This window comes from Labrus mixtus, chromosome 16 (assembly GCF_963584025.1).
Source record: "Labrus mixtus chromosome 16, fLabMix1.1, whole genome shotgun sequence".
Lineage (NCBI taxonomy): Eukaryota > Metazoa > Chordata > Actinopteri > Labriformes > Labridae > Labrus > Labrus mixtus.
Window position 1 is genome coordinate 4,895,966 of NC_083627.1, and position 24,856 is coordinate 4,920,821.

Genomic DNA, 24,856 nt, shown 5'->3' on the forward strand with positions numbered 1-24,856 from the left:
CTAGCTACTTATACTATTTGCCAACCAGTGATGACAGACTGACTCCTAGACAGGGCAAGAATGTGAAAAATGTTCATTTAGAGGCATTAGCTGCGCTCCCGTCAGCCGAAAAGCGCAAATTCTTCCCTCTGAATCTGGAGCTTATATGATGTTCTTTGACATTTTGGTGCCTCTCCTGACACTGTGATGTCCAACAGTTTGAATTGAGAACAAGATACCACTGAGGAAGTGATAACAGCCAGATAACACTTTATTTAGTTTACCTGTGAGGTCCATTCATTGATGTATTTGTAGATTTGTTAGCTCTGGCTTCTCATTGGCCGTTGAGTTGTTGTTACTGACATGTGGAGGTAATTGCCTGAATGCTGCTGTGACTGTTTGTTCCCTGATTATTGTCTTGGCTTCTTTCAACGACTCGGTAGGCTGTGACACAGAGTCGCCCGTCTGAATCTGAATCTGCACTCAGTGATAAATAAAACACAAAAGCATGACACACTAAATGATGCTGCTGGTCAACAGGCAAGACAGGCAACAGCTTGGGGGCCCCAGTCCAGTAAGGGGCCCCCAAAGGCTGACAAACTTAAAACTGCAACAATAGAATTGACAGTATGAAACCTCCCTAATGGGGCCCCATCTGACAGCACTCACTCTCATGTAATATTCCTGAGAGAACCATACTTTGTCAATACAAGTCACTGAAGGAAAATTAAGAGAAATGATCCGCCTGAGAGTGAAAAAGAACATATACGTCAGGACACTGGCAGACATAATGGTAGTTGGAGGGGCCCCCCCAATTCATTTTTGCCTACGGCCCCCAACTTACTAGAATCACCACTGTAGCCAAGACAAAACCAGAAAAGATAAAGTAGGGGAGATTTTTGGAGACTAGATGTGTCATTAAAATAAAAAGCATACGTTTTCTTTCAGTACTTTATATCAAAGAAAAGTCTAAAACATTCTCTTTGTTAGAGACGCCAAACGTTTACCACCAATGAGAAAGCACTTGGCAACATTGGCACCAACATTTCATTGGTTAACATCCACCTCCTGAGGCAGCATGGGCCGAGAGGGAGTGATAGAGGCAGGCGCAGAGAGAAAAAGATAGAAAGAGACAAAAATGTGGTCATTGGTAATGTGCGTTGTATGATGCGAGCTGATGATGAAATAAACCACAAGCTTATTTCTGAATAATGTGAGAGAGCGGGAACGGTAGTGGTGACTCACACTTTTTTTCCTCTTTATGTTAATTTGATTTCTTTATTATATCTCCTTCTTTAAGAAGTCGTCAAGAAATTGTAAAATGTGTAATTTAATACAAGAGTTTAGTAAGTTTATGAATGTCAGAGAGAGTTAAAGTGTAATAATAATCCTAAACTGTACAAGTTTGACTCTAATTTTTAACTTTTCTTGGCAGGATGAACAAAGACTTGCAGAAAGAGACATACATCAGGTTTGTATGAGGCGTTCCTCGTTGCATCTCTGACATCCAGCTGCTTCCCCTCCCTTCCTCTTCTTCTAACAGTCGCTCAGGCCTTACCTCAACTTCAGGTTCTCCATAAACTGCTCCATCGTCACCTCATCCAGGAGCACGAAGTCCGACTTCCCGAACTCCAGGCCCTCCAGCTCCGCCATCCTGGCCTGCCTTCAGCGAGCTTTAAAATAAAAAATAAGACAGACAGGGAAAAGGAACAGAGAGCAGCTCAAGGGAGGAAGAAGAGAGAGAAGTATGGGGCCCGGTAGTGCAGGCAGTGGGCGTGGTAAGCTTTTTTTTTTTTTTTTGGGGTGGATTTAGGGCGTGTTTAATCGAGTGACAGAGCGCTGTGGTCTGCAAGCTACAGCACGTCATCCTGTCAGTCAGCCTATGCCCTCACACACACATCTCTGTATAAATAGAAGGAGGCTATCTTTACAAACTCACCACTTCTGCATCTACTTCTGTCTCTTTCTTCCTGCCACAAGACCTCTTCATTTCCAAACGTGTGTGACGCTCCACAAGACTCTACAGATTTTATTTTAAGCCTTATCATTTGTGTGTAAGAAAAATGCACCCATGTTTTACAGGCTGCAAGAAAAGAGCACTTATCTTTGCTAATTTTGGGGTGGAAAATGGCCCTTTTCTCTTGGGAAGGTTCGTGGCATTTCCTTTTTTTAACTTGGCATTGGCAGTACAACATGTCCCTGAGGGTTTTCCCCTTTAAATCAGAGGTTTCCCACTCGTAGAAGAGCCGGCAGCAGCTTGAGAAACTCATTTGTGTGTTTTGGGAAATTACAGCCCGCATGTTTAGCGACAGCCCCTTTGTTTGTGCCATGTTAAGACGAGTAGGTGCAGAGATACAGGACGCTGACTAATCCAGAGATGGTTGATTTGTAAATCCCTCAAACACGACTTCACTGTTTTCTTCAAATCTGGAACTTTTTCCAAGAATTTTTCAGCCTAGTTAATCTCTCTTCTTTGTTTTTGGTCCCTGACAAGTAACTACCAGAGTCTAGAGACGACCAGTCCTGGGGTATTAGATCTCATAAAGTTGTATGTGAAGGGTTGTAGGACTTTATATAAAAAGGTTAAAAGTAAAACATAAAAAGAGCGGTAATGATTGTACATCTTCGTAAATTGAACCAGCAGCAGTTTTTTTTTCAGTTCAACATTATTTTGATTGTACAGTTCCATAACAGTAACAGATTAGCTAGCATTGAAATGTTTAGATTTTACTTTGCTCTGTGATTCTTCTCCCTGAATATCAGTGTTGGAGTATAATCTGTGGAAACCGTTTTAATATAACTTTTATGTTGTGGACTTTGTTAGTTGGCAGCCAAACTAGTCAGTCGCGGCTACTAGCTTAGCCATCTGAGGCTAATGTTTTGCTAACATAACATGGTCGGTTTCTTTACATTTTAGTCGAAGAACAAAATTATAAACACATTTTATGTAAGTGCAACTTTCAACATTGATTTACCTGCAGTTAGTAGTCAACTAAGATTCACATCAGAGGACTAACATCTGACATGAACAGGTTTTCTTAAACTCCTTTTGGAATTTGTTGTCCACAAATGTCTCACAGTTTGCATTAAAAAAAAAAGCCAAAGACTAACATGTCTTTGGTCTTTATTCGGGGTAAGCTTAACTTTATTTGAATTAATAAATAAAGTGAAATAAAGACAAGCACCCAAATGGACTTTCCCAAAGTTACCTTACAGCCGACCAAAACCTACAAAACATTCTGTCATGTCTTCCTTATTGGACCTGCCCTCTTATTTTCTTAATTATTACAAGAATCATCAAGTCATGCTGATTTGTGTTGACAGCTCCAGATGGCAGCGTTTCTCTTTTCTTTTCTTTTCTATTTTTAGTCAACATGTAAGAACAAAATCTTACACAAACTGTCAAAGTTGATTAAACACGTTCTCTGACCAAGTAGAAGCAGATATTAAAGTTATTAGAACTAGCAGAGGGAATCATTATTTCAACCTTTAACCTCTCAGCACTGTGTGAAGCTCAACATGCACTAAAGCTGCTGGCAGCTCTCTTAACATGTTTCATCAGTGTGTTTTTTTTGTGTTTCCAAACAGCGGCACAGTGACACAGCTCAGACTCATGACTCAGATGCTTTTTTCTGAGTTAAGCTCTACATTGTTTGCTTCATGAATAGAGTCTTTGTTGAGGATGTGCCGCTAGCTACTTGACATAAAAGTCACATCCAGAACACAATCAAATAAAATGCTGGATAATTATTGTACTTGTTACTGCTTTCCCTTTATATTTGACGGGTTACTGACGGGGTTGTGTTGAACTTACTCTCTGATGTTCGTCCCTTCGGATAAAAGCGTCTGCTAAATGAAGTGTAGGCTTCCATGTTTTGTCATGTTTACAGTTTACACAACGAGAATTGTATAAAGCACTATAAAAAAAAAAAGACAGTCACCCTAAGGTCCCATCTCCGCATTCGCCCACTGGCCTGCACTCACACTGCTCCAGGACTAACCGGGTCACAACATGTGAATGGCTTTGAGTAATTATGAAAGAGTGATGTGATGATAAAAATCTAAAAGGCTGACTGAGTACGTCCTGACAATCAGATATCGTGAAGTGTTTTGGATTCCTTGGCAACAGACCGAAACAATCAGGGGAACCCCGTGCGCTCTGCACAGGACGAGACATTTATCACCAGATCTTTCCATAAAATAGAAGATCTCTGAGTCATTCTTGTCGTCACACTGTAGGTGCTGCCCCGTTTGAAGGCTCCGTATTTCAGACTTGATTCAGGCACTGATTAGACAACGAGAGCCGAGGCATTTTACCATCACACTGACGCAATAACTACGAGAGCTACACAAACACCGACCTACTGCTGAGCTCCTGCTTCTTGACAGCCTGTGACGATATCCTCTTCTAACTACAGCCGCTTTTAGATCCTCACCCGCCTTGAAGACTTCCTCTCTGAGCATGAGTTAAGTTGTCTTTCAGAGACCGTTTCACTTCCTTTTCACGCTTCCTCTCGCGTCTGTTTCCATCGAGATGATGGTGATGGAGTAACGACGCAGACACACAGGAGCCCTGGATGTTCAGTGTTATCATGGCATAAACACATGAACATGAGAGAGGCATTCAACTTATTAAAACATTTAATAAACACCTACAAAAACTTCCAAGTAATTCCTTTTTTATTATTACTGTATATTAATGGAAATGTGTCTAATTATTTATATTTACAAAAGTTATAATTTAGCAGCCAGAAGCGATAATCCAGAGTACAGATTCAGAATAATGTTAACATTTACAGAACAGACTTTAAATATTACAATACATACAATTGTGTTAGTCTAGAATTGTAAATAAATGTGTTAATATTTTGCAAAAGTAATCTAAGTTTGAACCATAGACTGTAAATATTAACGTTTGAAGCCTGAGTGACGTCACTCATCTGTTCCTGCAGGGGGCTCTGGAGGCTCGTCGGCAGCAGCCGCCATGTTGGAAATCCTGTGTCAGCCTAACTTTCAGTCAACCTAACGACAGGCTGAGAGCTGAGGCGGGTTTTAAGCCTCTTGACGAACCGTTACATGGTGCCCACCTGTCAATCATGTCAGCTACGCGCCCAACTATGGATAACACGTATCGTTCATAAAATCAAAACGGTGCGTTTTCAAAAAATATGTGGTGTGTGTATGTGAGTACTGGGGCTCTTGAAGCCAGCCTCAAGCAGACCCTTTAAGAACTGCAGGATTTTGCACCTTTTTATTGGCTTCATTTTTAAACACCGGAGGTTGTTGCTTGATTTGAAAACGTTTCTTTTTGAAGAATAAAAGTCATGATTCGTCTGTGCTACGAAAATGAAAAACTATAATCACACCTACAGATACATTTAATCGATTATTTGATCAGCCAAATGAATGAAAATGTATTTGCAACCAAATTTGCAAAATGTTGAATGTGACAATGTTCCACTTTTCCTCTGAACATTATACTGAATTAATTATCTACAAGTTTAGGACTGTTGATCAAACATCTGGGCGGCTGAGGCTCAGTGCTATAGAACCTTTCGACCTTAGACACCGTGGGGGCGGGACTTTAAAATATGTATGCACATAAGCCTGACAGATGTCAAGCCTTATGTGAAGAGGCTGGTGTCAGAGGAGAAATGTAAAATCTCTAATTTACCTCATACAAGTATTTCAGCCTTGTGATTTTAATTTTATGTTCTTAGTTTAATCACCCGAGGTTATTTATAGTCTGGGGGTCGGATAGGAAGCTTTGGGGGGGGGGGGGGGGGGGGGGGGCTGGCTGTGGACCGTGGGCCGCTTTAGGACATCAGCATGACCTGAAGAAACCGTGATGGGGATTTGAATATTCAATCTATTGACAAAATGGATAAAGACACCGAGTATGACATTAGTGTGTTAGAGTTAAACACAAATTACAAAACTAACTTTAAATGATGTCATCTATAAGAAGTCTTCTGTCCATCTCCTGCACTTATAATGAACCGACATGCTGACAAAGAAAGTGTAACAAAGGACAGAAGACTGTAGCTTTCTAACAAACTTAAAGGCTTTATATGTGATTTTTCACACTTAAATATAATATAAATCAAGTATATCCTCTGAAAATAACTCTGTGAGTCATGACTGTCTACAATGGGTGTAACACCCGAGTCCCACTGTCTGTGATGTTTTCAGAGTCCTATCTTCAGTTTGTTTACATCGCCCGGACGGCCGGCTGACTCCTCCCCTCGTGTATAAAAGTTGTTTAATTGAGGGACTAGAGAAAAGAAGAATAACATACTGTACTCACTGCTTAACTGTGTTTCTAGATCACGCTCATTTCAGGTAAATTTACATGCAGTGTGAAGATACGAGCATAATAAAGATCGCTAGCATTAGCATGCTAACACAACAATGCAGCGCGAGTTGTTTTGGTTTCATGCTGGTGCTCAAGGGCGACATCTGCTGGATCAAAAAAATAATATAATATAAAGCCTTTAAGTTTCATATGTAATGTTATTTCAAACTTCAAATAAAAATTATCAAGGTCAAAAATAGAGAAAAAGAAGATCTCAGTGCTGTCAAGTCCAGGCTCATTTTTTCTTTCCAATACTCCACCTACTTTTAAACTTCTGCTTCACATCTTCTGTCTTTACAGTTAGTAACTGCTTGAATGTCTTGGGTGGTTTAGCAGGAGTTCGATTGTTTTCTCTTTCTTGCAGCGGTCCATTCGTCTTCTCTGGCTTGGGTTTTTTGCGGGACTCTGATTGGCTTCTTCTCCCAAAAGATCTAAAAGATCTGCCTGAACCAGAACGAGTAGCAGCTGCCCGCTCGGTCCCGACATGTTTCTGTTCATCATCCTGGTACTTTGACGGAGAGTAGCCCGCAGCACCCGCAGGCGATTGATTAGCGTTAGCACTCCTTTCTATTTCTGTGTTCCTGCGACTGATCGGTGGCAAAGAGCTGCTTCTCCCTCTGGAGTTTCTATCCAGCGTCCTCCCGGTGCGTCCTGACTGGTCAGACGATTTCCCCAGCAGCCTTTGCTTCAAGCTGTAGCTCTCACCAGACCCTCCTATGAGGTGGAGTCGGTCACTTTTCTCACGCACGAGCACTGAATCAAAAATGTTTTTATGTTTCCGAATGCGCTCTAAAAGATCTCGGCCCTCGTGATCCAGGTCCCTCAGAGGAACCTCCTGAGTGCGCAGTGATTTTCCGAGATCATCCAGGAGACTCTGGAGTTTCCCCACAGCTATTCTCGCACTCTTTCCCATCAAAGTGATCGTGCAGCTGTCTTCAGTATCTTCCTCGGCTTGCATTTTGACATTATGGCCCTCCAGGATGCAGTCAATGTCTTTTTTCCTGAGCTGCTCTGCGTACAAAAACACATCGGCATCAACCAGAAAGGATTCCTTTCCCGGCCTGAAGGAGCCACCTCGGTCCGGCCTTGGAGAAGAAGAATCCCCGTGCTCTGGAGAGATCGGACGATTGGATCCGGATGCAAAAGGTGACATAATTGTGGGTGAAGATGGAGAAGCATGTGGAGGCTTTTTGGGGGATCCTGATCGGCCTGTAGTACCATGAGTGTTGGCGTAGCGTTTGGGAATGGCTCCAGAGGAAACCTTCAGAGCCGGTGAGGACGGAGCGATGTCTGTTTTAGATTGTAAATAAAGGTTTTGCTCCAAAGAGGCCTTCACTGCTTGAAGTTTCAGAAACGACCCGTTGACGCGCACCTGATCGCGTCCCATCTCTTTCAACTCGAAGCCATTTGACCTGAGGATTTGTCTCACCTTGTTTTTATCGGGGAAACTATTCAAATGTACTGTTGCCTCCACGGGGAAATCCATCTGGGGATAAAAAAAAAAAAAAAAAGGATAAGGAGAGGGAATCATCATCAGGATGACACGAGGAGCTGCAGACAAACCTTTCAGAATGATGAATCTGATCAAACTCTAGACTGGACGTAGTCTCAGTGACGTCACCCTCAGGTCTCTGAAGAGGAGTCATCCATCACACATTTTCCAAACGATGAAAACAACACGACAAAAGGACGACACTTGAAGCCTAAAATTCCACCAGATGCGCGTTCTGTCCGTCTCGGAGCTGATAGGTTTTTTTTACTTTATTCAATGTGTGTGCTTCCACCGGCTCAGCTCGCTCTGGACTGCCAGAGCAATCATTTCGAATTGGGTCTAACCTAAGGGGGAAATTATACATGTGTTGGTAATGTTCAGGTACCTCATGATATCGTTGATGATTCACCTCCGACACACTGGAGCAGCAACTGTGGGACAGAAAAACACGACTTCTTTACTCCATTATGTTAATGAAGGATGTGTCGATTGGCTGATCTAAAACAGGGATGCATCATGGGAAAACACATGTGCATGGGAGTGGGTTGGCTGAAACCTCTCTTTTTTTAACGCATTGTGTAAAGTAACATCAATGGTGTTTTTTTCTGTTGAACGTTTTTGTTGGTCTACAGGTTGTGTTTGGTATTTTACAGGATGAAACACAAGCCGTGAGTTTTTAAGTGTGAGGTAGCTGAAGTTCCAGGGTGTTGAAAAAAGCAGAAAGATAAGACCTAAGAGACCCTCAGTTTACAATCTAACGCCCTGACACTGTTGTAGTTCCTTCAGTCGGTCAGTAGAGGGCGATAACAGCCAAAGAGTTCATGATAACAACTGCAAGAAGAAACAACTGAGGTTTCCTCAAACTGATCGAGAATTAAAACACATTCTGTCTTTGATTAGAAATGGTTCAAAATACAGAAAAAAAGCAACAAGGAGGACCCCTTGACCCCTCGACCCCTCTCTCTCTCTCTCTTAGCCCCTGACTATAGCATTTTTACATTTTTAATCACAGTCTTCCTCAAACTTCTCCTTTATTTTGGCATTTTATTTCCATGTGTAAATCACTTTTTTTTGAAAGACCTACATAAATGAAATTATGAATATTTTACAAACAGAAATATGAACAGCTTTTTTTTAAATGAGCTCAAACTTGCGGAAAATAAAACGAAGTAGTACAGTACAACAAAGTAGTGTTTAACTAATACATCAGAAACGATAATACAGTCATCTTTAACATCATAGTGACTCGTTTTAAGTACATTTTTAGACTTTTCGATGTTCTACTTTGACACCAGGACCAACATGAAACTTAAAAACTGTTTCATCGAAACTGAAAGTTAAGAGCTTGAAGGTCAAACTAGACTAACACAGATTAAGATTCTTTTCACTTCTTTACTCTGAGAGAGTTTCTCTGGAAACGTAAAGGCTAAGGTCAAACTAGCAGTGATAAGAGATGGAGAAATACAAATGTAGACCTGAGAGAACAGGTGAGTCTAGTCATGAGTTCACTCGTTCTTATTTCCGGTTAAACATTCGGGTTTTTTTCAAACATTTTCTTCGTAGAGCATAAAGGAAACAAAAAGAAGAAGTAAATGTTTGTTTTAGTCACTCGGGTTTGTTACTTACTCTGTTGGAGCTCACTCTTTGTAATGTCACGTCATGACGTTGTTTAGTTGAGATGATACAGAAAGTAATGACGTCACATCCGCTTCAGGTAAACAGTTCAAAACAGAATACCAAATTTGAATCGCTCTACACTTTAATAATAAAAGTGTAGAATAAAATATCTGCTGTATTAAAAGTATTAGAAGTACCGGGAACATATTAGAAATCTACCCGATTTATTACAAATATTTAAATCTCCACAAACATTTTTAGGATACAAGATGAATTGATTGTTCCTCAGTCACAGGAGGAACTGCTTTGTAATAAGTTTTATTAAAGAATTTAAACTGTACGTTAAAATTAAATGTTATTTACTTACATTACAACATCCTGACTTACAAAACAGACGAGTGCAGTTTTTCCCTCACCTGGATTTTGATCACTATTACAAACTCATTGGTTTCAGAACAAACAAAATGTGTTTTAAGTTCATTTGGAAAAGACTGATGCTGACATAATCTAATAAATTAAAAATAAAAAGACCAAACTGGTTAAGAGAGATTTTTTTATTTTACTTTGAAATGTTCCTTTTCAAGTTAAGACTTTGAAAGCGAGCATCATGGGGTTTAGAGATTTGGGTTTCAACAAATATGAGGGAGGTAAAGGTTTCATGTAACAACATTTTTTAAGTCCACTGATCGTGCTACTTTTGTAAAAACAACTTAATAGTTTTAGTTAAGAGGAACATGGCACCGTTTATCTTCTGCATCAGGACAAAAAAATCTGTTATTTTGATTGACAGTCATTTAAATAACAAAAAAAATAAAATAAAAATAAAATAAAAATCAGATTCTGAGGTTTATTTAAATCATTTTAGAGTTTGTCACAGTTTAGGCAAATCGTGCTCCACAAAGGGACACAAATCAGGAGGTTTACTGTGAGGGATGTGAGACCAACCACAGGCTGTTCTCACAAACCAAACACCAGTACAGTTCACTGCACATCTGTATGAGCACATGACAAATACACAACATGATCCATCACAACACTGCGCTGTATTACCTAAACACAGTTTATCATGCAGACACTAATAAAGCCCAAACTACAGCAGGTTTGTTTCAGATGTTTATTTCCACAGTGTGTTATTACTAATAAATACACATTCACCTTTTCCAAAAGTGTGCAAACGACACAAAACCACATGATCTGACTATCAGACAGCCAAACAGCAGACGAGCTGGTGAAATCTAAAGAGAAAGAAGGAGATTATTTTACACATTTCATTCTTTGAAAAAAAAACAAAAAAAAACACCACTACAGTAAGTCTTATTGTTTCTTCACCTGGGTCAAAGTCTGGTTGCTGGAGATATCCTGAAGCTCACAGTTAACATCAGTCGTCACGGTTACGGACAAGTCTTTTTGGGGCTGGCAGGAAGTCTGTGGAGAACAAAAACAGGATTCATCAATTCTTAGTGCATTCTCAGGTGCATTTATCTTCATTACAAGGAAACGTCAGCTCATACCTCACTGAGCTGGACTGTATACATCCAGTTCATTTTTATACCAAATCATTTCTTTGAATCTAGTTTCACTGAACACACTGAAGAGTTCAGATGATCTTACCTCCAGAGAGACGTTCAACATGCCTAACGCCTGCAGCCGCTGATCACAGAGCTGAAGTTATCACTCCTGGAAAACAAAACATGTTCTCATGTCAATAAGATAATGTACGACACAGGAGGAGTACAACTTGAATCATCTACTCACCTCGCTTGCTTTTCTGCAACCAAAATGCAAATGTCGGAGGTTTACCTATAACCCTGCCATGAGGAGCACACAGCAGGACCTCAAACGGCCTCACGTCTCTCTAGCAGACACTACAGGAAAGGTCAGAGCCACTGCAGGCTGAGCCTCGCTGGAAGGTCTGCACGATCATTACAGTACTTATGTAACAACAGTATCTGAGTACAGCTCTAACTCTTTATAATGTTGCAGTCTAAACAAAGTGTTCCTCTCCTTTATATCACAAATACTGACCTGAAGTCATTGAGGAGCCTCAGATGTCAGTCAGGAGCTCTGAGTGGAGACACACCATCCTTCATCTGCATCCTGTTAAAGAGAATTTCACAATAAGACTTCTTGTTCACACACAAAGTAACTAAAGACACTTAATGCATCATGAGGAGTGAACTCAGAATAAAGGTGAGCTCAAAGATGATCCTCTACGAGAACTAACTGGACTCTTACAATGACAAAAGTTGTGTTTTGTCGGAGGTTTACCTATAACCCTGCCATGAGGAGCACACAGCAGGACCTCAAACGGCCTCAAGTCTCTCTAGCAGACACTACAGGAAAGATCAGAGCCACTGCAGGCTGAGCCTCGCTGGAAGGTCTGCACGATCATTACAGTACTTATGTAACAACAGTATCTGAGTACAGCTCTAACTCTTTATATTGTTGCAGTCTAAACAAAGTGTTCCTCTCCTTCCTCTTCATTATATCACAAATACTGACCTGAAGTCATTGAGGAGCCTCAGATGTCAGTCAGGAGCTCTGAGCGGAGACACACCATCCTTCATCTGCATCCTGTAAAAGAGAATTTCACAATAAGACTTTTTGTTCATACACAAAGTAACACGGCAAAGTCATTCTGAACATCTGACCAAATTATGTCTTTATATCTGTTTTTTTAAATACTGAAGTAGTGATTTTATTCAGTGCCAAGTTCAAAAGAAAGGCCAGTTAAAGTCTAAACACATGAAAACAAGAGAAAAATCTAAAACATTTATAACTGAGGTCATTTATTTAGCATTTAAGTTTCTTACATTTTAAACATATTTTCACATGTAATCTCATGTGATTATGTATGCCTTGCTCTGTATGTTGTGATTCTTAAAATCAGTCGATGTTGCAGCAGTAGTGCACAAAAAAAACCCTTGAACAGAATCTTGTGCAGCAGTGAACACTCAGTCATGACTTTGTGGCACATGGAAAGGTTCAGAAGCGTCACCTCGAGGTGAACTCAGAATAAAGGTGAGCTCAAAGATTATCCTCTACGAGAACTAACTGGACTCTTACAATGACAAAAGTTGTGTTTTGTCGGAGGTTTACCTATAACCCTGCCATGAGGAGCACACAGCAGGACCTCAAACGGCCTCACGTCTCTCTAGCAGACACTACAGGAAAGATCAGAGCCACTGCAGGCTGAGCCTCGCTGGAAGGTCTGCACGATCATTACAGTACTTATGTAACAACAGTATCTGAGTACAGCTCTAACTCTTTATAATGTTGCAGTCTAAACAAAGTGTTCCTCTCCTTCCTCTTCATTATATCACAAATACTGACCTGAAGTCATTGAGGAGCCTCAGATGTCAGTCAGGAGCTCTGAGCGGAGACACACCATCCTTCATCTGCATCCTGTAAAAGAGAATTTCACAATAAGACTTTTTGTTCATACACAAAGTAACACGGCAAAGTCATTCTGAACATCTGACCAAATTATGTCTTTATATCTGTTCTTTAAATACTGAAGTAGTGATTTTATTCAGTGCTAAGTTCTAAAGAAAGGCCAGTTAAAGTCTAAACACATGAAAACAAGAGAAAAATCTAAAACGTTTATAACTGAGGTCATTTATTTAGCATTTAAGTTTCTTACATTTCTACATTTTAAACATATTTTCACATGTAATCTCATGTGATTACAGATGCCTTGCTCTGTATGTTGTGATTCTTAAATCAGTCGATGTTGCAGCAGTAGTGCACACAAAAAAAAACCCTTGAACAGAATCCTGTGCAGCAGTGAACACTCAGTCACCCCCTCGAGGTGAACTTAGAATAAAGGTGAGCTCAAAGATGATCCTCTACGAGAATTAACTGGACTCTTACAATGACAAACGTCGTGTTTTGTCGGAGGTTTACCTATAACCCTGCCATGAGGAGCACACAGCAGGACCTCAAACGGCCTCACGTCTCTCTAGCAGACACTACAGGAAAGATCAGAGCCACTGCAGGCTGAGCCTCGCTGGAAGGTCTGCACGATCATTACAGTACTTATGTAACAACAGTATCTGAGTACAGCTCTAACTCTTTATAATGTTGCAGTCTAAACAAAGTGTTCCTCTCCTTTATATCACAAATACTGACCTGAAGTCATTGAGGAGCCTCAGATGTCAGTCAGGAGCTCTGAGCGGAGACACACCATCCTTCATCTGCATCCTGTAAAAGAGAATTTCACAATAAGACTTTTTCTTTCACACACACAAACTAACTAAAGACACTTAATGCATCATGAGGAGTGAACTCAGAATAAAGGTGAGCTCAATGACTATTCACTACTAATAATAACTGGACTCTTACAGTGACAAACGTTGTGTTTTGTCGGAGGTTTACCTATAACCCTGCCATGAGGAGCACACAGCAGGACCTCAAACGGCCTCACGTCTCTCTAGCAGACACTGAAGGAAAGATCAGAGCCACTGCAGGCTGAGCCTCGCTGGAAGGTCTGCACAATCACACATTTAACCCTAGTGTTCGTCATTTAGTGTTAAAGTGAAAGTTTTCAGGAGGAATTACTAAAGTGAACAACATGCTCATCCATTCACTTCCCATACCAACTACACGAGGGTTTAAAAAAACACAAATTATATTTACCTTTCCATCTTGTTCCTTGACTTTGTCGACGTCTTACCTGTAAATCTGTAAATAAAACATAATAAATATTAGTAGTGATAAAAAAAAAAAAAAAAAAAACACCAACACGTTACCTAAAAGTACTTCCACACCAACATCTGCTCGAGACTAATTTAAAACCTTTAAAACTACAACTTCGTCAACAAAAACCGCCATCTTTAAAGAACTCTGAGCTCAAAGATTATTTGAAGAAGTAATAAACTTTAAATATTTAGGAAATAAAGTTGGATGGACGCCGATGCAGAAAACTCACCTTCTCTCTCACCGGCTGTGTGTTAAAGTGAACTCTGACCAGCGGATGTGACGTAGTTGTGTCATTCTGGCAGTTGCATGCACGGGTTCACCCAGCAGGGGGCAGTAGGATACCAAAGATGGCGGCCGGATATAACGTTTTCTCTTTTAATATGTTGTTTTTGGTTGAAATCCTTCCTTTATCCAACTATAGCAGTAGAAAATATCTAATGACAAAATATGAAAGGTTAATAAATATAGAATAATCATAATTCATCTCACTTTAGGTACAGAGAAAGAAAGGAAAGAGGGAATAAAAAAGACAAGAAAACATCCAAATACAGAGTTAAGAGCTAAAACAAAGAAAAATAAAGGTAATGTTTTAAATGATTGAATGATCTTGAGGATACAAACTGTTAGCTAACACGTGATCATTATTTTTGAAGGTGTTTTTTTTAATTAAAGGGGTTAAAAGGGGGGAAATAAAATGTGTATGCAGTAAACACATGAATAGCAAACCATGGTGTATTGGATAATTAAGAAAAAGTGCAAAGAAGATTGGAATATAGTCCGAAATAGTCTGAAGCCCTTCCACCTGCTGAACATTTTACAAAAATAGGTGAAGAGGAAAAGTCCTCAACTTAAGAAGTCCAAGATAATATACAGGATGAAATGTCCTTTATGTTTTAATCACATCATTTCAAAATGACTCCCCACTTTCATGAAATGACATAAACGCTCTGTATACTACAGCTAAACATTACAGTTAACCTGTTATTTGTGTTATTTTAAAATGTTCTGAAGGAAGAATGTGCAGTATGTGTTTCAAATATTTTATGTCAGATTTTTATTAGGAACATTTCTTCAAATTGATTATACAGGATTAAAGAATCCATCAATCAACACAGTCCATAGTAGTTTAAAAAACAGTCACCGACAGACTGTTTCTATGTGGGAGGGATTTTATAACCAAGTGGACAGCCGTTGTTGGTGGGTGTTGGCAAGCTCTGGAGCCTCCACGAGGAGGGCGCTCACGGTGGATGACTCAGACTGCATTGGCGTACAACAATACGTCCCATAGAGGAGCAGACTTTGCCTTGGCGGTCTGTCGTGGCCTGCTCCATCAGCAGACGCGCATGATGAATTTGAGCTTTGTTTGGTGGTCGTGACGCTGAACAATTGGCCAGCTGACGTGATTTGCATACTGACGAAAAGCCCAGAACTGACCATCTGAATCTGTGTTTGGACACAAACACCGGCTGTTTAGGCCCGACTCCCATTTCTGCATCAGACATTAAAAGAAAGTTTCGATATTAAAACAAGAGCTGCTCTGTTTAGTCTATAAATAAGAACATGCTGTGTTATCTATTCCCCACTGTCTCCTTATCATAATGTGATCTCTGCGAATAATCCTATTCCAACCATGTCCTTAAATCCTGACGGAGTCTGTTTTGCTGTTTGAACATATCTGCACAATAACAAAAGCGACATAAAGGGAACAGATCAGGCAAAGCTTAAAATAATTTATCAGACTTGAACAATCATATCATCATATTTCAGCCCCTGGGTTGGTTCTGAAAATAGCTCAATGAACAAAATGTTCTTCCAAAAAATGTGTTTTACTTTAATGTAGATCGCTGTTTCATGATTTGGGGGGGTTGAAGCTACCACCGAGGACAATGATGTGATGTTCTGTACAACATGGAGGAAATACGGAATAAGAAACCAAGCCCGAAGAGTTTGTGGTGACAGTGCAATATAAACATTAACCTTTACACGAGACTATATATTATACTTATACTTTCAAACTGGCCCACACCAAGTATCCATTCAATAATTGTGGAGTAGTCTAAATCTATATGAATAAGAGCTGATTACTGCTCATCTCTATGAATGCACACTTTCTAGAATTGTTGTCTGGCCTGCCTTAGGGTTGAATCCTTTCTAAAAAGGTGTTTTCTTTCTAAAAAAAAAACATAGAATGGATGACAAACAATGTTATACCATTACCTGTATCTCATTTGACAGCCAGTAATAATCAACATAAACATTTATATCTAAACTCAAACTTTGAACACGTTTTTTTCCCATCTTTTTATGCGTCCAGCCCTTTTCACATTTGCACAAACAACACGGGTTCACATGTGTGAACGCAAACAACCACATTTTTCAAACCCCACATTTTCCAAAACGTTTCCAGTCATCCCCTGGGTACTATTTAAGCTGATGTTTGAACGCAGCAGGTAATAATCAGGAACATTTACCACAAGCAAGACGTGAATGTAATGAAGCTGCTTTGGACTCTTTTGTTGTTCTTTTCCACTGTTTCATCATAACTGTGACTGCATCCATTGGATTACTTGCTGATGCCAGACACTTCATTGTATGCAGTAATAGAGCCCCTTTTTAGACATTATATTGGAGTGAGACTGAATTCATCAAATATTTAGCCATATAGGCCACTTGTGCAAGAAAGCATCTGAAAAATTGTAATAAGCTGAAACTGTGTTAGGATTAGTTGGCATAAAGAAAGTGCTGCAATGGTGAGCGAGAAGGTTCCTGTTTTGAATCCCCGGCCAAAACTTTGCAGTGGAGTTAACAAGTTCTGCCCGTACATGCGTTGAGTTTCTCCAGGTAGTCTGGCTTCCTCCCACGGTCCAACAACATGCTCATTAGGTTAATTGTCATCTATAAACTGCTCTCGTTCTCTATACGTCAGCCCTGTAATTGACTGGTAAACACTCCCAAGTGTTCCCCACCTCTCGCCAATACACTGTTGTAACCTGCTCAGCCTCCTGCTACTGTAAGCAAAACTGTATATCTGGAGCTGCAGAGAAGTCTTCAAAAAAGCCTTCACATCTTATTTTGAAGGGTTGGGTTTAAAAGGTGTTTGATTATGGTTCTGTTAGAGGGTTTTGTGTCAAATTCAGGACACAATCTCAGCAGACGCGTGGGTAAAGGGGAGACAGAGACCTTGTAAATCCCAATAAAGCTGACTGTACAGGATGAGCCCAGCCTGTGCCAGACGTCATAGGACTGATGAGATCACAGGAAGTGATCCCTCGTCAAATCAAATGTGTAATCCACCTTGAGGCTTTTTGGCCAGCAGACAGCACAAATGTCATCACAGCTCTCTGATTTTTTTTGTTGTTGTAAAAGTGACGTCCTGTGGTCAGCCCCCAGCTGAGAGATTGACACGTAACATACAGAGCTTTTTTCTCAGAATTCGTCTTGAGGTCACGGCTTTTATCTGGTCAATCCAGCTGTTGGGATTAAGTCCTGCATCTGTGTCACTGATGCAAATAAATGCACAGTGTGTAACATGGGTTGAAGGGGGATGCTGCTGTTTAAGTGAGAGTTATGTAAGCATCGTTACACCACACTGAATAATGTGTGTGAGTGTGTTGCATGCTCCTGTCAGCTGACCCTCATCACTGAGCTACAGGGGATGCCAGCTTGTCCGTCACTCTGCTGTAATTATGTTAATAAGGCTGAAGTAATACTTTTTTCCACTATTATGCAAGGGGTCCACAAATATTTTAAAAAATGCCAATCATATTTTACCAGACTCCAAGTGGCTGTCTTTACTTTTCTTTTATTTCTCTGACAAATACACAAATATAAAATCAACTAAGTGGAAAACAGAGGGTGGCAGAAAACCATCATATTTGAAAAGCTGGAATATCTCAACTAGATTTGAATCAGCATTCACAGGTAGACAATCATACGCTGGCCAACGAGGGCATAATGGCCAATACGACTTCAGAAATGATATCAGTTCAAAAGTAAATGCCAAAGTCCAAAACAAATGCAACATCTGAAAAGTGCTGCAATGGAACTAGACGCTGAAACAACTGCATTATCATCACCTTTCTGACTTTGAATTGTTCATGTGTTTGCAGCACGTTTGATGTTAATATGGCGGTTTCCACTTTTGCAGCCCGTGTCTTTCACTTCTATCATGATCTGGTCATTGCATTTGTTCTGTACTATTTTCATTTCATTGTGAATTGATATGCTTTCTGAATTTCACACACCTCTTTCCTATAATGTGAGTCACTTCGGCTGTAGAGGTCAGTTGCTCTTGTCGGCCACTTTACAAAAGAAGGCTAAATACAGCGCTATTCACAAAACTCCTGAAAACGTCCTGAAATTTTCAGTGAGTTTCATCTGTGAATGCAAAGAGCCAAATGTTTCACTGCAATTTCACCTGGAATTTTCCCGGCCAGGCTTCATCAACGACAGAACCCAAAAAGGTGAGCTGAGGAGTAGCTGCTACTCCTGCTGGTTTCTTCGAACGCTAGCTCCTGGTCACAAACCCCACGAGATCTCAGAGGGTTTGTAAGGTCACAGTTTGAGGTTTGATTCAGACTTTAGGCTCTAATGAGAACATAATCCGTTTCACCTGAGCCTTGTTTGCTGAAATGAGGAAATATTACATTCCTCATGGTTTAAAAAATACCCTCATAATGATCCTTTACTCTCTATTATTTAGTTTATTTTTTTAATCTGGCACCATAGATCCATGAGTATCTATGATTTCAACAAGAAATATCTACATTTTTAACTTAACTTATCTCAGAGTCACATTTAAAATACTTCATTTTATTAGAATTTATTTAACCAGGGAAACCTCATTGAGATTAAGAATCTCATTTACACAATATAAATCTCTATATATCTTCTCTAGTGTTTGTGGTGACCAAGATCTTAATTCTTTACAGCAACAGCGTAAGATAGGCTCTAGCCTCCATGACTGTTCAGCTTCTCTACCCCGGTTGACGCTTTGTTGCTCTCAAGAGGAGAACAAAACACTACTGAAACACTTTTGCACCTGCAGCTTTAGCACTAACTAACAAAGCCAACACAAGATGATGCACTTTTACCGTGCCAGGATATTCTGAACTTTTGAGTGGGTTTCTGTGTAAGGACTTGACCTGATGTAAACGACGATGTTTGTTCTTATGAATTCTGTCTGGTCTTTTTAACCTTTCATTTGTATTGCATTGAACCTTGAAGAATGGAAACATAAGAGAGTGAATATTGGTCTTAAATTCAATGTGTGGCTTCACTGTGGTAACCAAATGTCACTCAAAGTGGACTAGCCCCTTTCATTTTGCACAACTTTAATCCTCACTAAGAATTTGAAAGGACATGCTCTTTAAAATGTCAACCTTTCACAGTTTTAATAAATGGTAGAATAAGCTAAAGAGACAAAAGGTGTTCCTGCACCAAACTGTGAATGTTTATTTCTGTTGTAAAGTTAAGCCTTCTAACAAAGGGACTGATTTGTTATTGGAGGCAGCCTCGAGTGGCCATTTAAGGAATTGCAGGACTGACGTCTTTTACCAAATTGCAACCAATACAAGAAAAACTCTCAAACGGACCCTTGAGTTCAGCCAGGTCAGTGCTTGTGCAGTTGTCATTCAGGAGATGGATCATATACTAAGACGTTTCACAGTCCATGGTTTCACACCTTGCAGACTGAGTCATCGTCTTAACACAGCACACAGCTCAACGCAAGATGTCCTCGCACTACGACTCTGAGTCAACCTCTCAGTCAGCTCATACAAATGCCTTCCATCCATGCTCTCTTCTGCCCCCTAAACAGCCTTTCGTGTGTCTTTTAGTCTCAATGGCAGGCGTAAATCCAAGTTATTTAAGGAGACCAGATCCTTCTCTAATAGCCTTAGCACATGACACACTGTCCCGGCTTCATGACTCACCAGGTTCTCTCACCTAGGCTCACCTTCCAGCGTCAGGTCTGTCTTTTAGTTCGGAAGAAATCCACACCATGAGTGAACGACATGCAACCAGTGTATGAGTCAGGAGGCTAAAATAAATCTAATCTTGGAGATACGTCTCCTGCACATGCAAGTCTTCATGTTCATTACTCAGCAGGACTCATTTCATCAGCTTTTGTGTTTGGATTTCACAACCTACAGGACCTGGAATATTGTGTTAGTCATGAGTGTTTGCAGTACAAGTGAATCAAAATGTTTTGTTCTTTAGCTGATATGTTGCACTGAAGTGTTTTTTTCCCCAAAGTGAAGCAATAATTACTTAGTGATAAGAGTATGTTTGTGATCATCAACAGAGGTTGTATTGTGGATTACTCAGATAGCTTTGGCAATGCTTCAACAGATGTCCTCCCCTTGTTCTCACGTTTTATTGCGATTCCGGTCTAACCTGTGAAATACCGCCAATAAAAACACCAGGTATGAGGCATGTTATCACACTTGTTTTGTTGTCTGCTGTACGAGTTTCAGTTTGTGTAACAAAAAGATTTATGGGTTTATGTTCTGTCACATGCCTCCGTTATTCTGTCTTGGAACTCTTGTGGAAAAATTCAGTTTACAGCACAGAGGAGAAACGATGGAAAAACACTTGGGTCCATGCTAGAAGGGTAATATTTGTACAATAAACTTTATTGACTTGATGTTGGGACATGACAACGTACAAAAAACATTTTGTTCAAACTACGATTGGAAAAATATCCTTCAAACTGAATTACTGATTTGTCTTATCACTGCAGTGATCTTTATAAATCATGCTAATAAGGCCAACATTTCCAACCTTGATACCACGGTTACAACATTCACACAAACCTGCATTAGATTACACTTTTTTTTTCAATGAGCTTCAGGCTTAAATATAAATAGAGGCACTAAATATTTTTAATGCTGTATATTTTTGACTGTTGGAGCTGAGCTGGGAAAACTTTTGTTTTCTAACCCCTGTATATTCACTGTACTTAAATGTCTTTTAATTGTAGTCATGTACAAATAAACACATTTTACATAATGAATGGAGCTATAGAATAAAGATAAAGCACTTAACGGGAATTTTTCTGATAATACCTTGAATAACATTTTTCATTAAGGAGCTTTGCTTGTAATGGATGTAAGTAGAGACTTATTTCAAAGTCGGTTAAATGCAAATTTAAATTCTGTTTAATCATAAAGATAAAAAAAACACAAAAAAACCATTCATAACTCAACACATTGTATTAAACATGGCTAAACAGGGGGTTAAACAATGTCAAAATGGTTTGCATTGAGGGGTTAACATCAGTAGTGCTAGCACCGGCAGCCTTCTATCTTCCACATACCTGTGCTGGTTATGCATTATCCCGGTCAATATGCAAAACAAAAAGGACGTACCTTCACCTTCAAATGAAAAACACTCCCCACAGAGAAATGTCTTCAGGCTTCTTGTGAACTACTTTTTTTTTCCACCTGCTGCATTTTTGGAATCCGACAGGGTCACACTTTGACAGGCATTTAAAATAATTTAATTGATATAATCATCTTGATTGTGTGGTTTGTTTTCTTTGGTCGTAAAAACTCACGTGCATGAACCAAGACGGTTTAATTTCCGGTTAGGTTGAGGTAAAGGATCGGAGTACTTTTTATTACACTTAAAGGCCACCAAGTACCACTGTACAGGAAAAGGACTTTAAGGAGCAATATGTGAGACTTCTAATAAATAAAGGTGATAAAATGAGCATGTATGATCAGACATTAAGGAAACATGCTATGTTGAAGTGCTAGCTTCTCTGTCAACAACGCAGCAGCCAGTATGTCCTCTTCTAGAACTTCTAAGTTCAGATTCCGGTCCTGGATGGTCTGGATTTGGCGCCACGTTTTAAGGCACCACCAGACGGTTGTTTTGGACGCCCCTCAGTTTGACAGATATGAGAGCAGTTATCAGGTCAAACCAACAGGTGTTGCAGCGATGGAAGCGGGCAAGAGAAGTGGTTCAGATAGAAGTGATTGTACCCGACCTAAAAAGCCTCTGCATGTTTCTAATAAGCTCCACGAGCAGAATCGTTATAAAACCAGGATCAATATTGGAGATGCTTTTTTTTTTTTTTAAATGGAGAGAGGTTAAAGCGCATGAAGGTTTCAAGATCGATGCCGAGCTGGCTAAACACTGAAGCTTCAATGCCTGCAACATGGCAACCTGCGTGAGCATCGACTCTAGGGAGGAGGGGGCGGGAGGAGACAGCTCTCTACAATGTTTTGAATTTGGACTGCAGTACCAATTTTAAACACTAGGCGTCAGAGTTACATACTGCTCCTTTAATTAATGAGAAATATATACATTTTATTGAAATACTTCAAACATCCACACTCAGCATGCAAACATTATGAAAATTAGTGGTGGAGCCAATGACTCATAGTTTGTGTTAAATTATTATATAATATAATCATATAAATGATTGAATTAATTAAGACTCACCTTGATGTTTGCCACCCTCAGGTGAGCTGACAACTTGACTGGGATGTGATTGTGTCCAATCACAGGAGAGTGCACATCGTATTGCAATGAGAAAGTTGCTCTCCAGGTTCTCACCAACGTTATCACATAATACTGAAATATTCCAAATAAGAAAGCTAATATGACCAAACTTAATCACATACCTTCCTGGAACAAAATAACAACAAATTAAAAAATGACTAAAATATCAGCAAATCTGAATATTATTGTATAATAATGTAAAGTACCTCCAACGATTTGCCAATTTCCTTTTGGAGAAACACGCTCTGCAAAATCAAAAACCTTGTAAATTCCCAAAAACACACATACTTGACCTTCAAGTGGCCCAAATGTCCCGGGTGAATTAATTCCTCAATTTGTTTCCTTTTTATTTTTGATGCCCTGTCGGCACATTTGCCCCAGCAGCAGAAGCCTGGCGGACTCAGAGCTACAGCAGAAGCACAGGAGCGGGTCCTGATGATGATTAGCACTCCATCAGACAGGCTGTAATTGTGAAGTAGATGTGAGGAGGCAGACGGAGGCGGGGGGCTGAGCACCAGCAGCTTGACATCAGGCCAGGTTAGAGGGAGGAGGTCCAGGACAGAACACGCTGATCTGCCACCAGTGCTCATAATAGGTCGTTTGTTTCTCGGCCTACCTGTGGGTGTTGTTCAAACCGAAGCTACAGAGAAACAAGCTGTCCAGAGCTTAATGATGCAGGAACACTTTTTGATCTACACAGGGGGCTCCTCAGAGTGAGAGCAGATTAAGAGTGGCTAATTGAAGCAGTTTTATTTTTTTTCTGATTTAATCCTTTAAACACGTTTCGGGGACAGTTGTGGGGGTCGAGGGTGGAGATGTTTTCAACCAATATGTCTCAGAACTCCACGTTTTGGAACGCATCATTGGTTTTATAACTTAATTCTCAATTTCTGCAAAAAAAAAAAAATGTTCCAAGTACTCACTTTCTATGAGCTTGATATACATAATGAATGGAAGAAGCGTTTCAAAAGTGAAGCCAATGCAGAAGTGTCTTAAACCTGCATTCTAACTAATGACCAGCAGGGAGATGAGACTCAACTAGTTACATGAATATTTCCAATTAAATGGAAATCTTAGCAAATTAGCCCACTTCTCACTTGATTAATAACTTCTGAAAACTCAAAGATGCTTAACAAAGAAAACAATGAATATAATACAAAGAAGAAATCTTGATGCTGAGGAGGTGAGCTTTTAGGGATTTCTTGAAGGTGGAGTGAGGGGTGAGTCTGATGTTTTTTGGGAGTGAGTTCCAGAGGGTGGGAGCAGCAATAGAGAAAGTGCTGTCCCCCTAGGACTCATGGTTAGTCCTGCAGGGAAAGGGGAGAGGAGGTTTGCTCTGCAAGGCCTGAAAGTGTAGGTGGGAGTGTGCCGATGTTGGAGCTCAGACAGGTAGGGGGGAGCCCGGCCATGGAGGACTTTGAATGTGATAATAAGAAGTTTGAAGTGGATATGCTCGGGGATGGAGAGCCAGTGGAGCTTATGAAGAACAGGGTGATGTGGTCACAGTTGTGGGGAGTGTGTTAGAAGACAAACAGCAGAATTTGTGCGTGGCTGCTGAAAAGAGAGACACAGCGATGTGTAATATATCCACACTGTTTACTAATAGAATCTGAAATACTTTATTCAAAAGGAAAATTCACGATAGGGTAACAGACTCTTGCTCCAATAAATCAAGAGTGGGACGACACAAAAGCTAAATTCCAGGCTTCACAACAGTAGTCTACAATTCAATGTGACACGTTGTAATGCCTGCATGTATTTATTTTATATATATATAAAAAAAAAAAACTTTGTTCCTGACTTTGAATACGCTGCTGAAGATGCTGCTGGATTTGCATTGCAAAACACCAGACATGCAACACCAGTAAGAAGCACAGTGTGAGGCCTTTTCCCAACTGAAGTCCTAACAGAGGTTAACTTTTGTGTTGAATTATATTCAGTACATCGGGTTAGGTTAAGTCTCACCCTGCAGATATTAAAGGCTTTATTTTAACTCTTAAATATAATAGAAATCAAGTATATCCTCTGAAAATAACTCTGTGAGTCATGACTGTCTACAATGGGTGTAACACCCGAGTCCCACTGTCTGTGATGTTTTCAGAGTTTTCAGAGTCCTATCTTCAGTTTGTTCACATCGCCTGGACAGCCGGCTGACTCCTCCCCTCGTGTATAAAAGTTGTTTAATTGATGGACTAGAGAAA

General features: G+C 40.0%; 2 protein-coding genes, 2 long non-coding RNA genes and 5 other non-coding genes across 10 annotated transcripts in view; 1 reads left to right on the plus strand and 8 right to left on the minus strand.

Annotated features, from left to right (window-relative positions):
• Positions 1 to 1,746, minus strand: part of myo1g (myosin IG) — a 59,037-nt gene extending 57,291 nt beyond the window's left edge. Inside the window, exon 1 of the mRNA XM_061058868.1 lies at positions 1,538 to 1,746. Within this exon, the coding sequence (XP_060914851.1) occupies positions 1,538 to 1,632 (95 nt within the window). The 5' untranslated portion in view covers positions 1,633 to 1,746. The remainder of the gene's footprint in view (positions 1 to 1,537) is intronic.
• LOC132990589 (uncharacterized) lies at positions 1,627 to 3,726 on the plus strand. Its single transcript, XR_009676078.1, has 2 exons — positions 1,627 to 1,757; positions 3,568 to 3,726. It is a non-coding gene; the product is annotated as an uncharacterized LOC132990589 (long non-coding RNA).
• Positions 3,727 to 5,146: 1,420 nt separating this feature from the next.
• On the minus strand, positions 5,147 to 9,492 carry LOC132990585 (uncharacterized). Its single transcript, XM_061058876.1, has 2 exons — positions 9,453 to 9,492; positions 5,147 to 7,820 (listed from the first exon to the last, which is right to left on the minus strand). Exon 2 carries the CDS (start codon positions 7,818 to 7,820, stop codon positions 6,570 to 6,572), a length of 1,251 nt encoding a protein of 416 aa, XP_060914859.1. The 5' UTR covers positions 9,453 to 9,492; the 3' UTR covers positions 5,147 to 6,569.
• Positions 9,493 to 10,574: 1,082 nt separating this feature from the next.
• Positions 10,575 to 13,990, minus strand: LOC132990588 (uncharacterized). Of its 2 annotated transcripts, XR_009676076.1 has the most exons (6): positions 13,575 to 13,990; positions 12,777 to 12,848; positions 11,946 to 12,017; positions 11,469 to 11,540; positions 11,055 to 11,120; positions 10,575 to 10,868 (listed from the first exon to the last, which is right to left on the minus strand). It is a non-coding gene; the product is annotated as an uncharacterized LOC132990588 (long non-coding RNA). The 2 variants fall into 2 exon arrangements; XR_009676077.1 differs by lacking the exon at positions 11,469 to 11,540.
• On the minus strand, positions 11,227 to 11,361 carry LOC132991730 (small nucleolar RNA SNORA9). Its single transcript, XR_009676243.1, has one exon. It is a non-coding gene; the product is annotated as a small nucleolar RNA SNORA9 (small nucleolar RNA).
• Positions 11,695 to 11,829, minus strand: LOC132991731 (small nucleolar RNA SNORA9). Its single transcript, XR_009676244.1, has one exon. It is a non-coding gene; the product is annotated as a small nucleolar RNA SNORA9 (small nucleolar RNA).
• On the minus strand, positions 12,526 to 12,660 carry LOC132991733 (small nucleolar RNA SNORA9). Its single transcript, XR_009676246.1, has one exon. It is a non-coding gene; the product is annotated as a small nucleolar RNA SNORA9 (small nucleolar RNA).
• LOC132991734 (small nucleolar RNA SNORA9) lies at positions 13,333 to 13,467 on the minus strand. Its single transcript, XR_009676247.1, has one exon. It is a non-coding gene; the product is annotated as a small nucleolar RNA SNORA9 (small nucleolar RNA).
• On the minus strand, positions 13,804 to 13,938 carry LOC132991732 (small nucleolar RNA SNORA9). Its single transcript, XR_009676245.1, has one exon. It is a non-coding gene; the product is annotated as a small nucleolar RNA SNORA9 (small nucleolar RNA).
• Positions 13,991 to 24,856: the final 10,866 nt, after the last annotated feature.

Coding starts and splice junctions, on each gene's coding strand:
- LOC132990585 (XM_061058876.1), bottom strand. CDS start 7,820: ATGGATTTCCCCGTGGAGGCAACAGTACATTTGAATAGTTTCCCCGAT.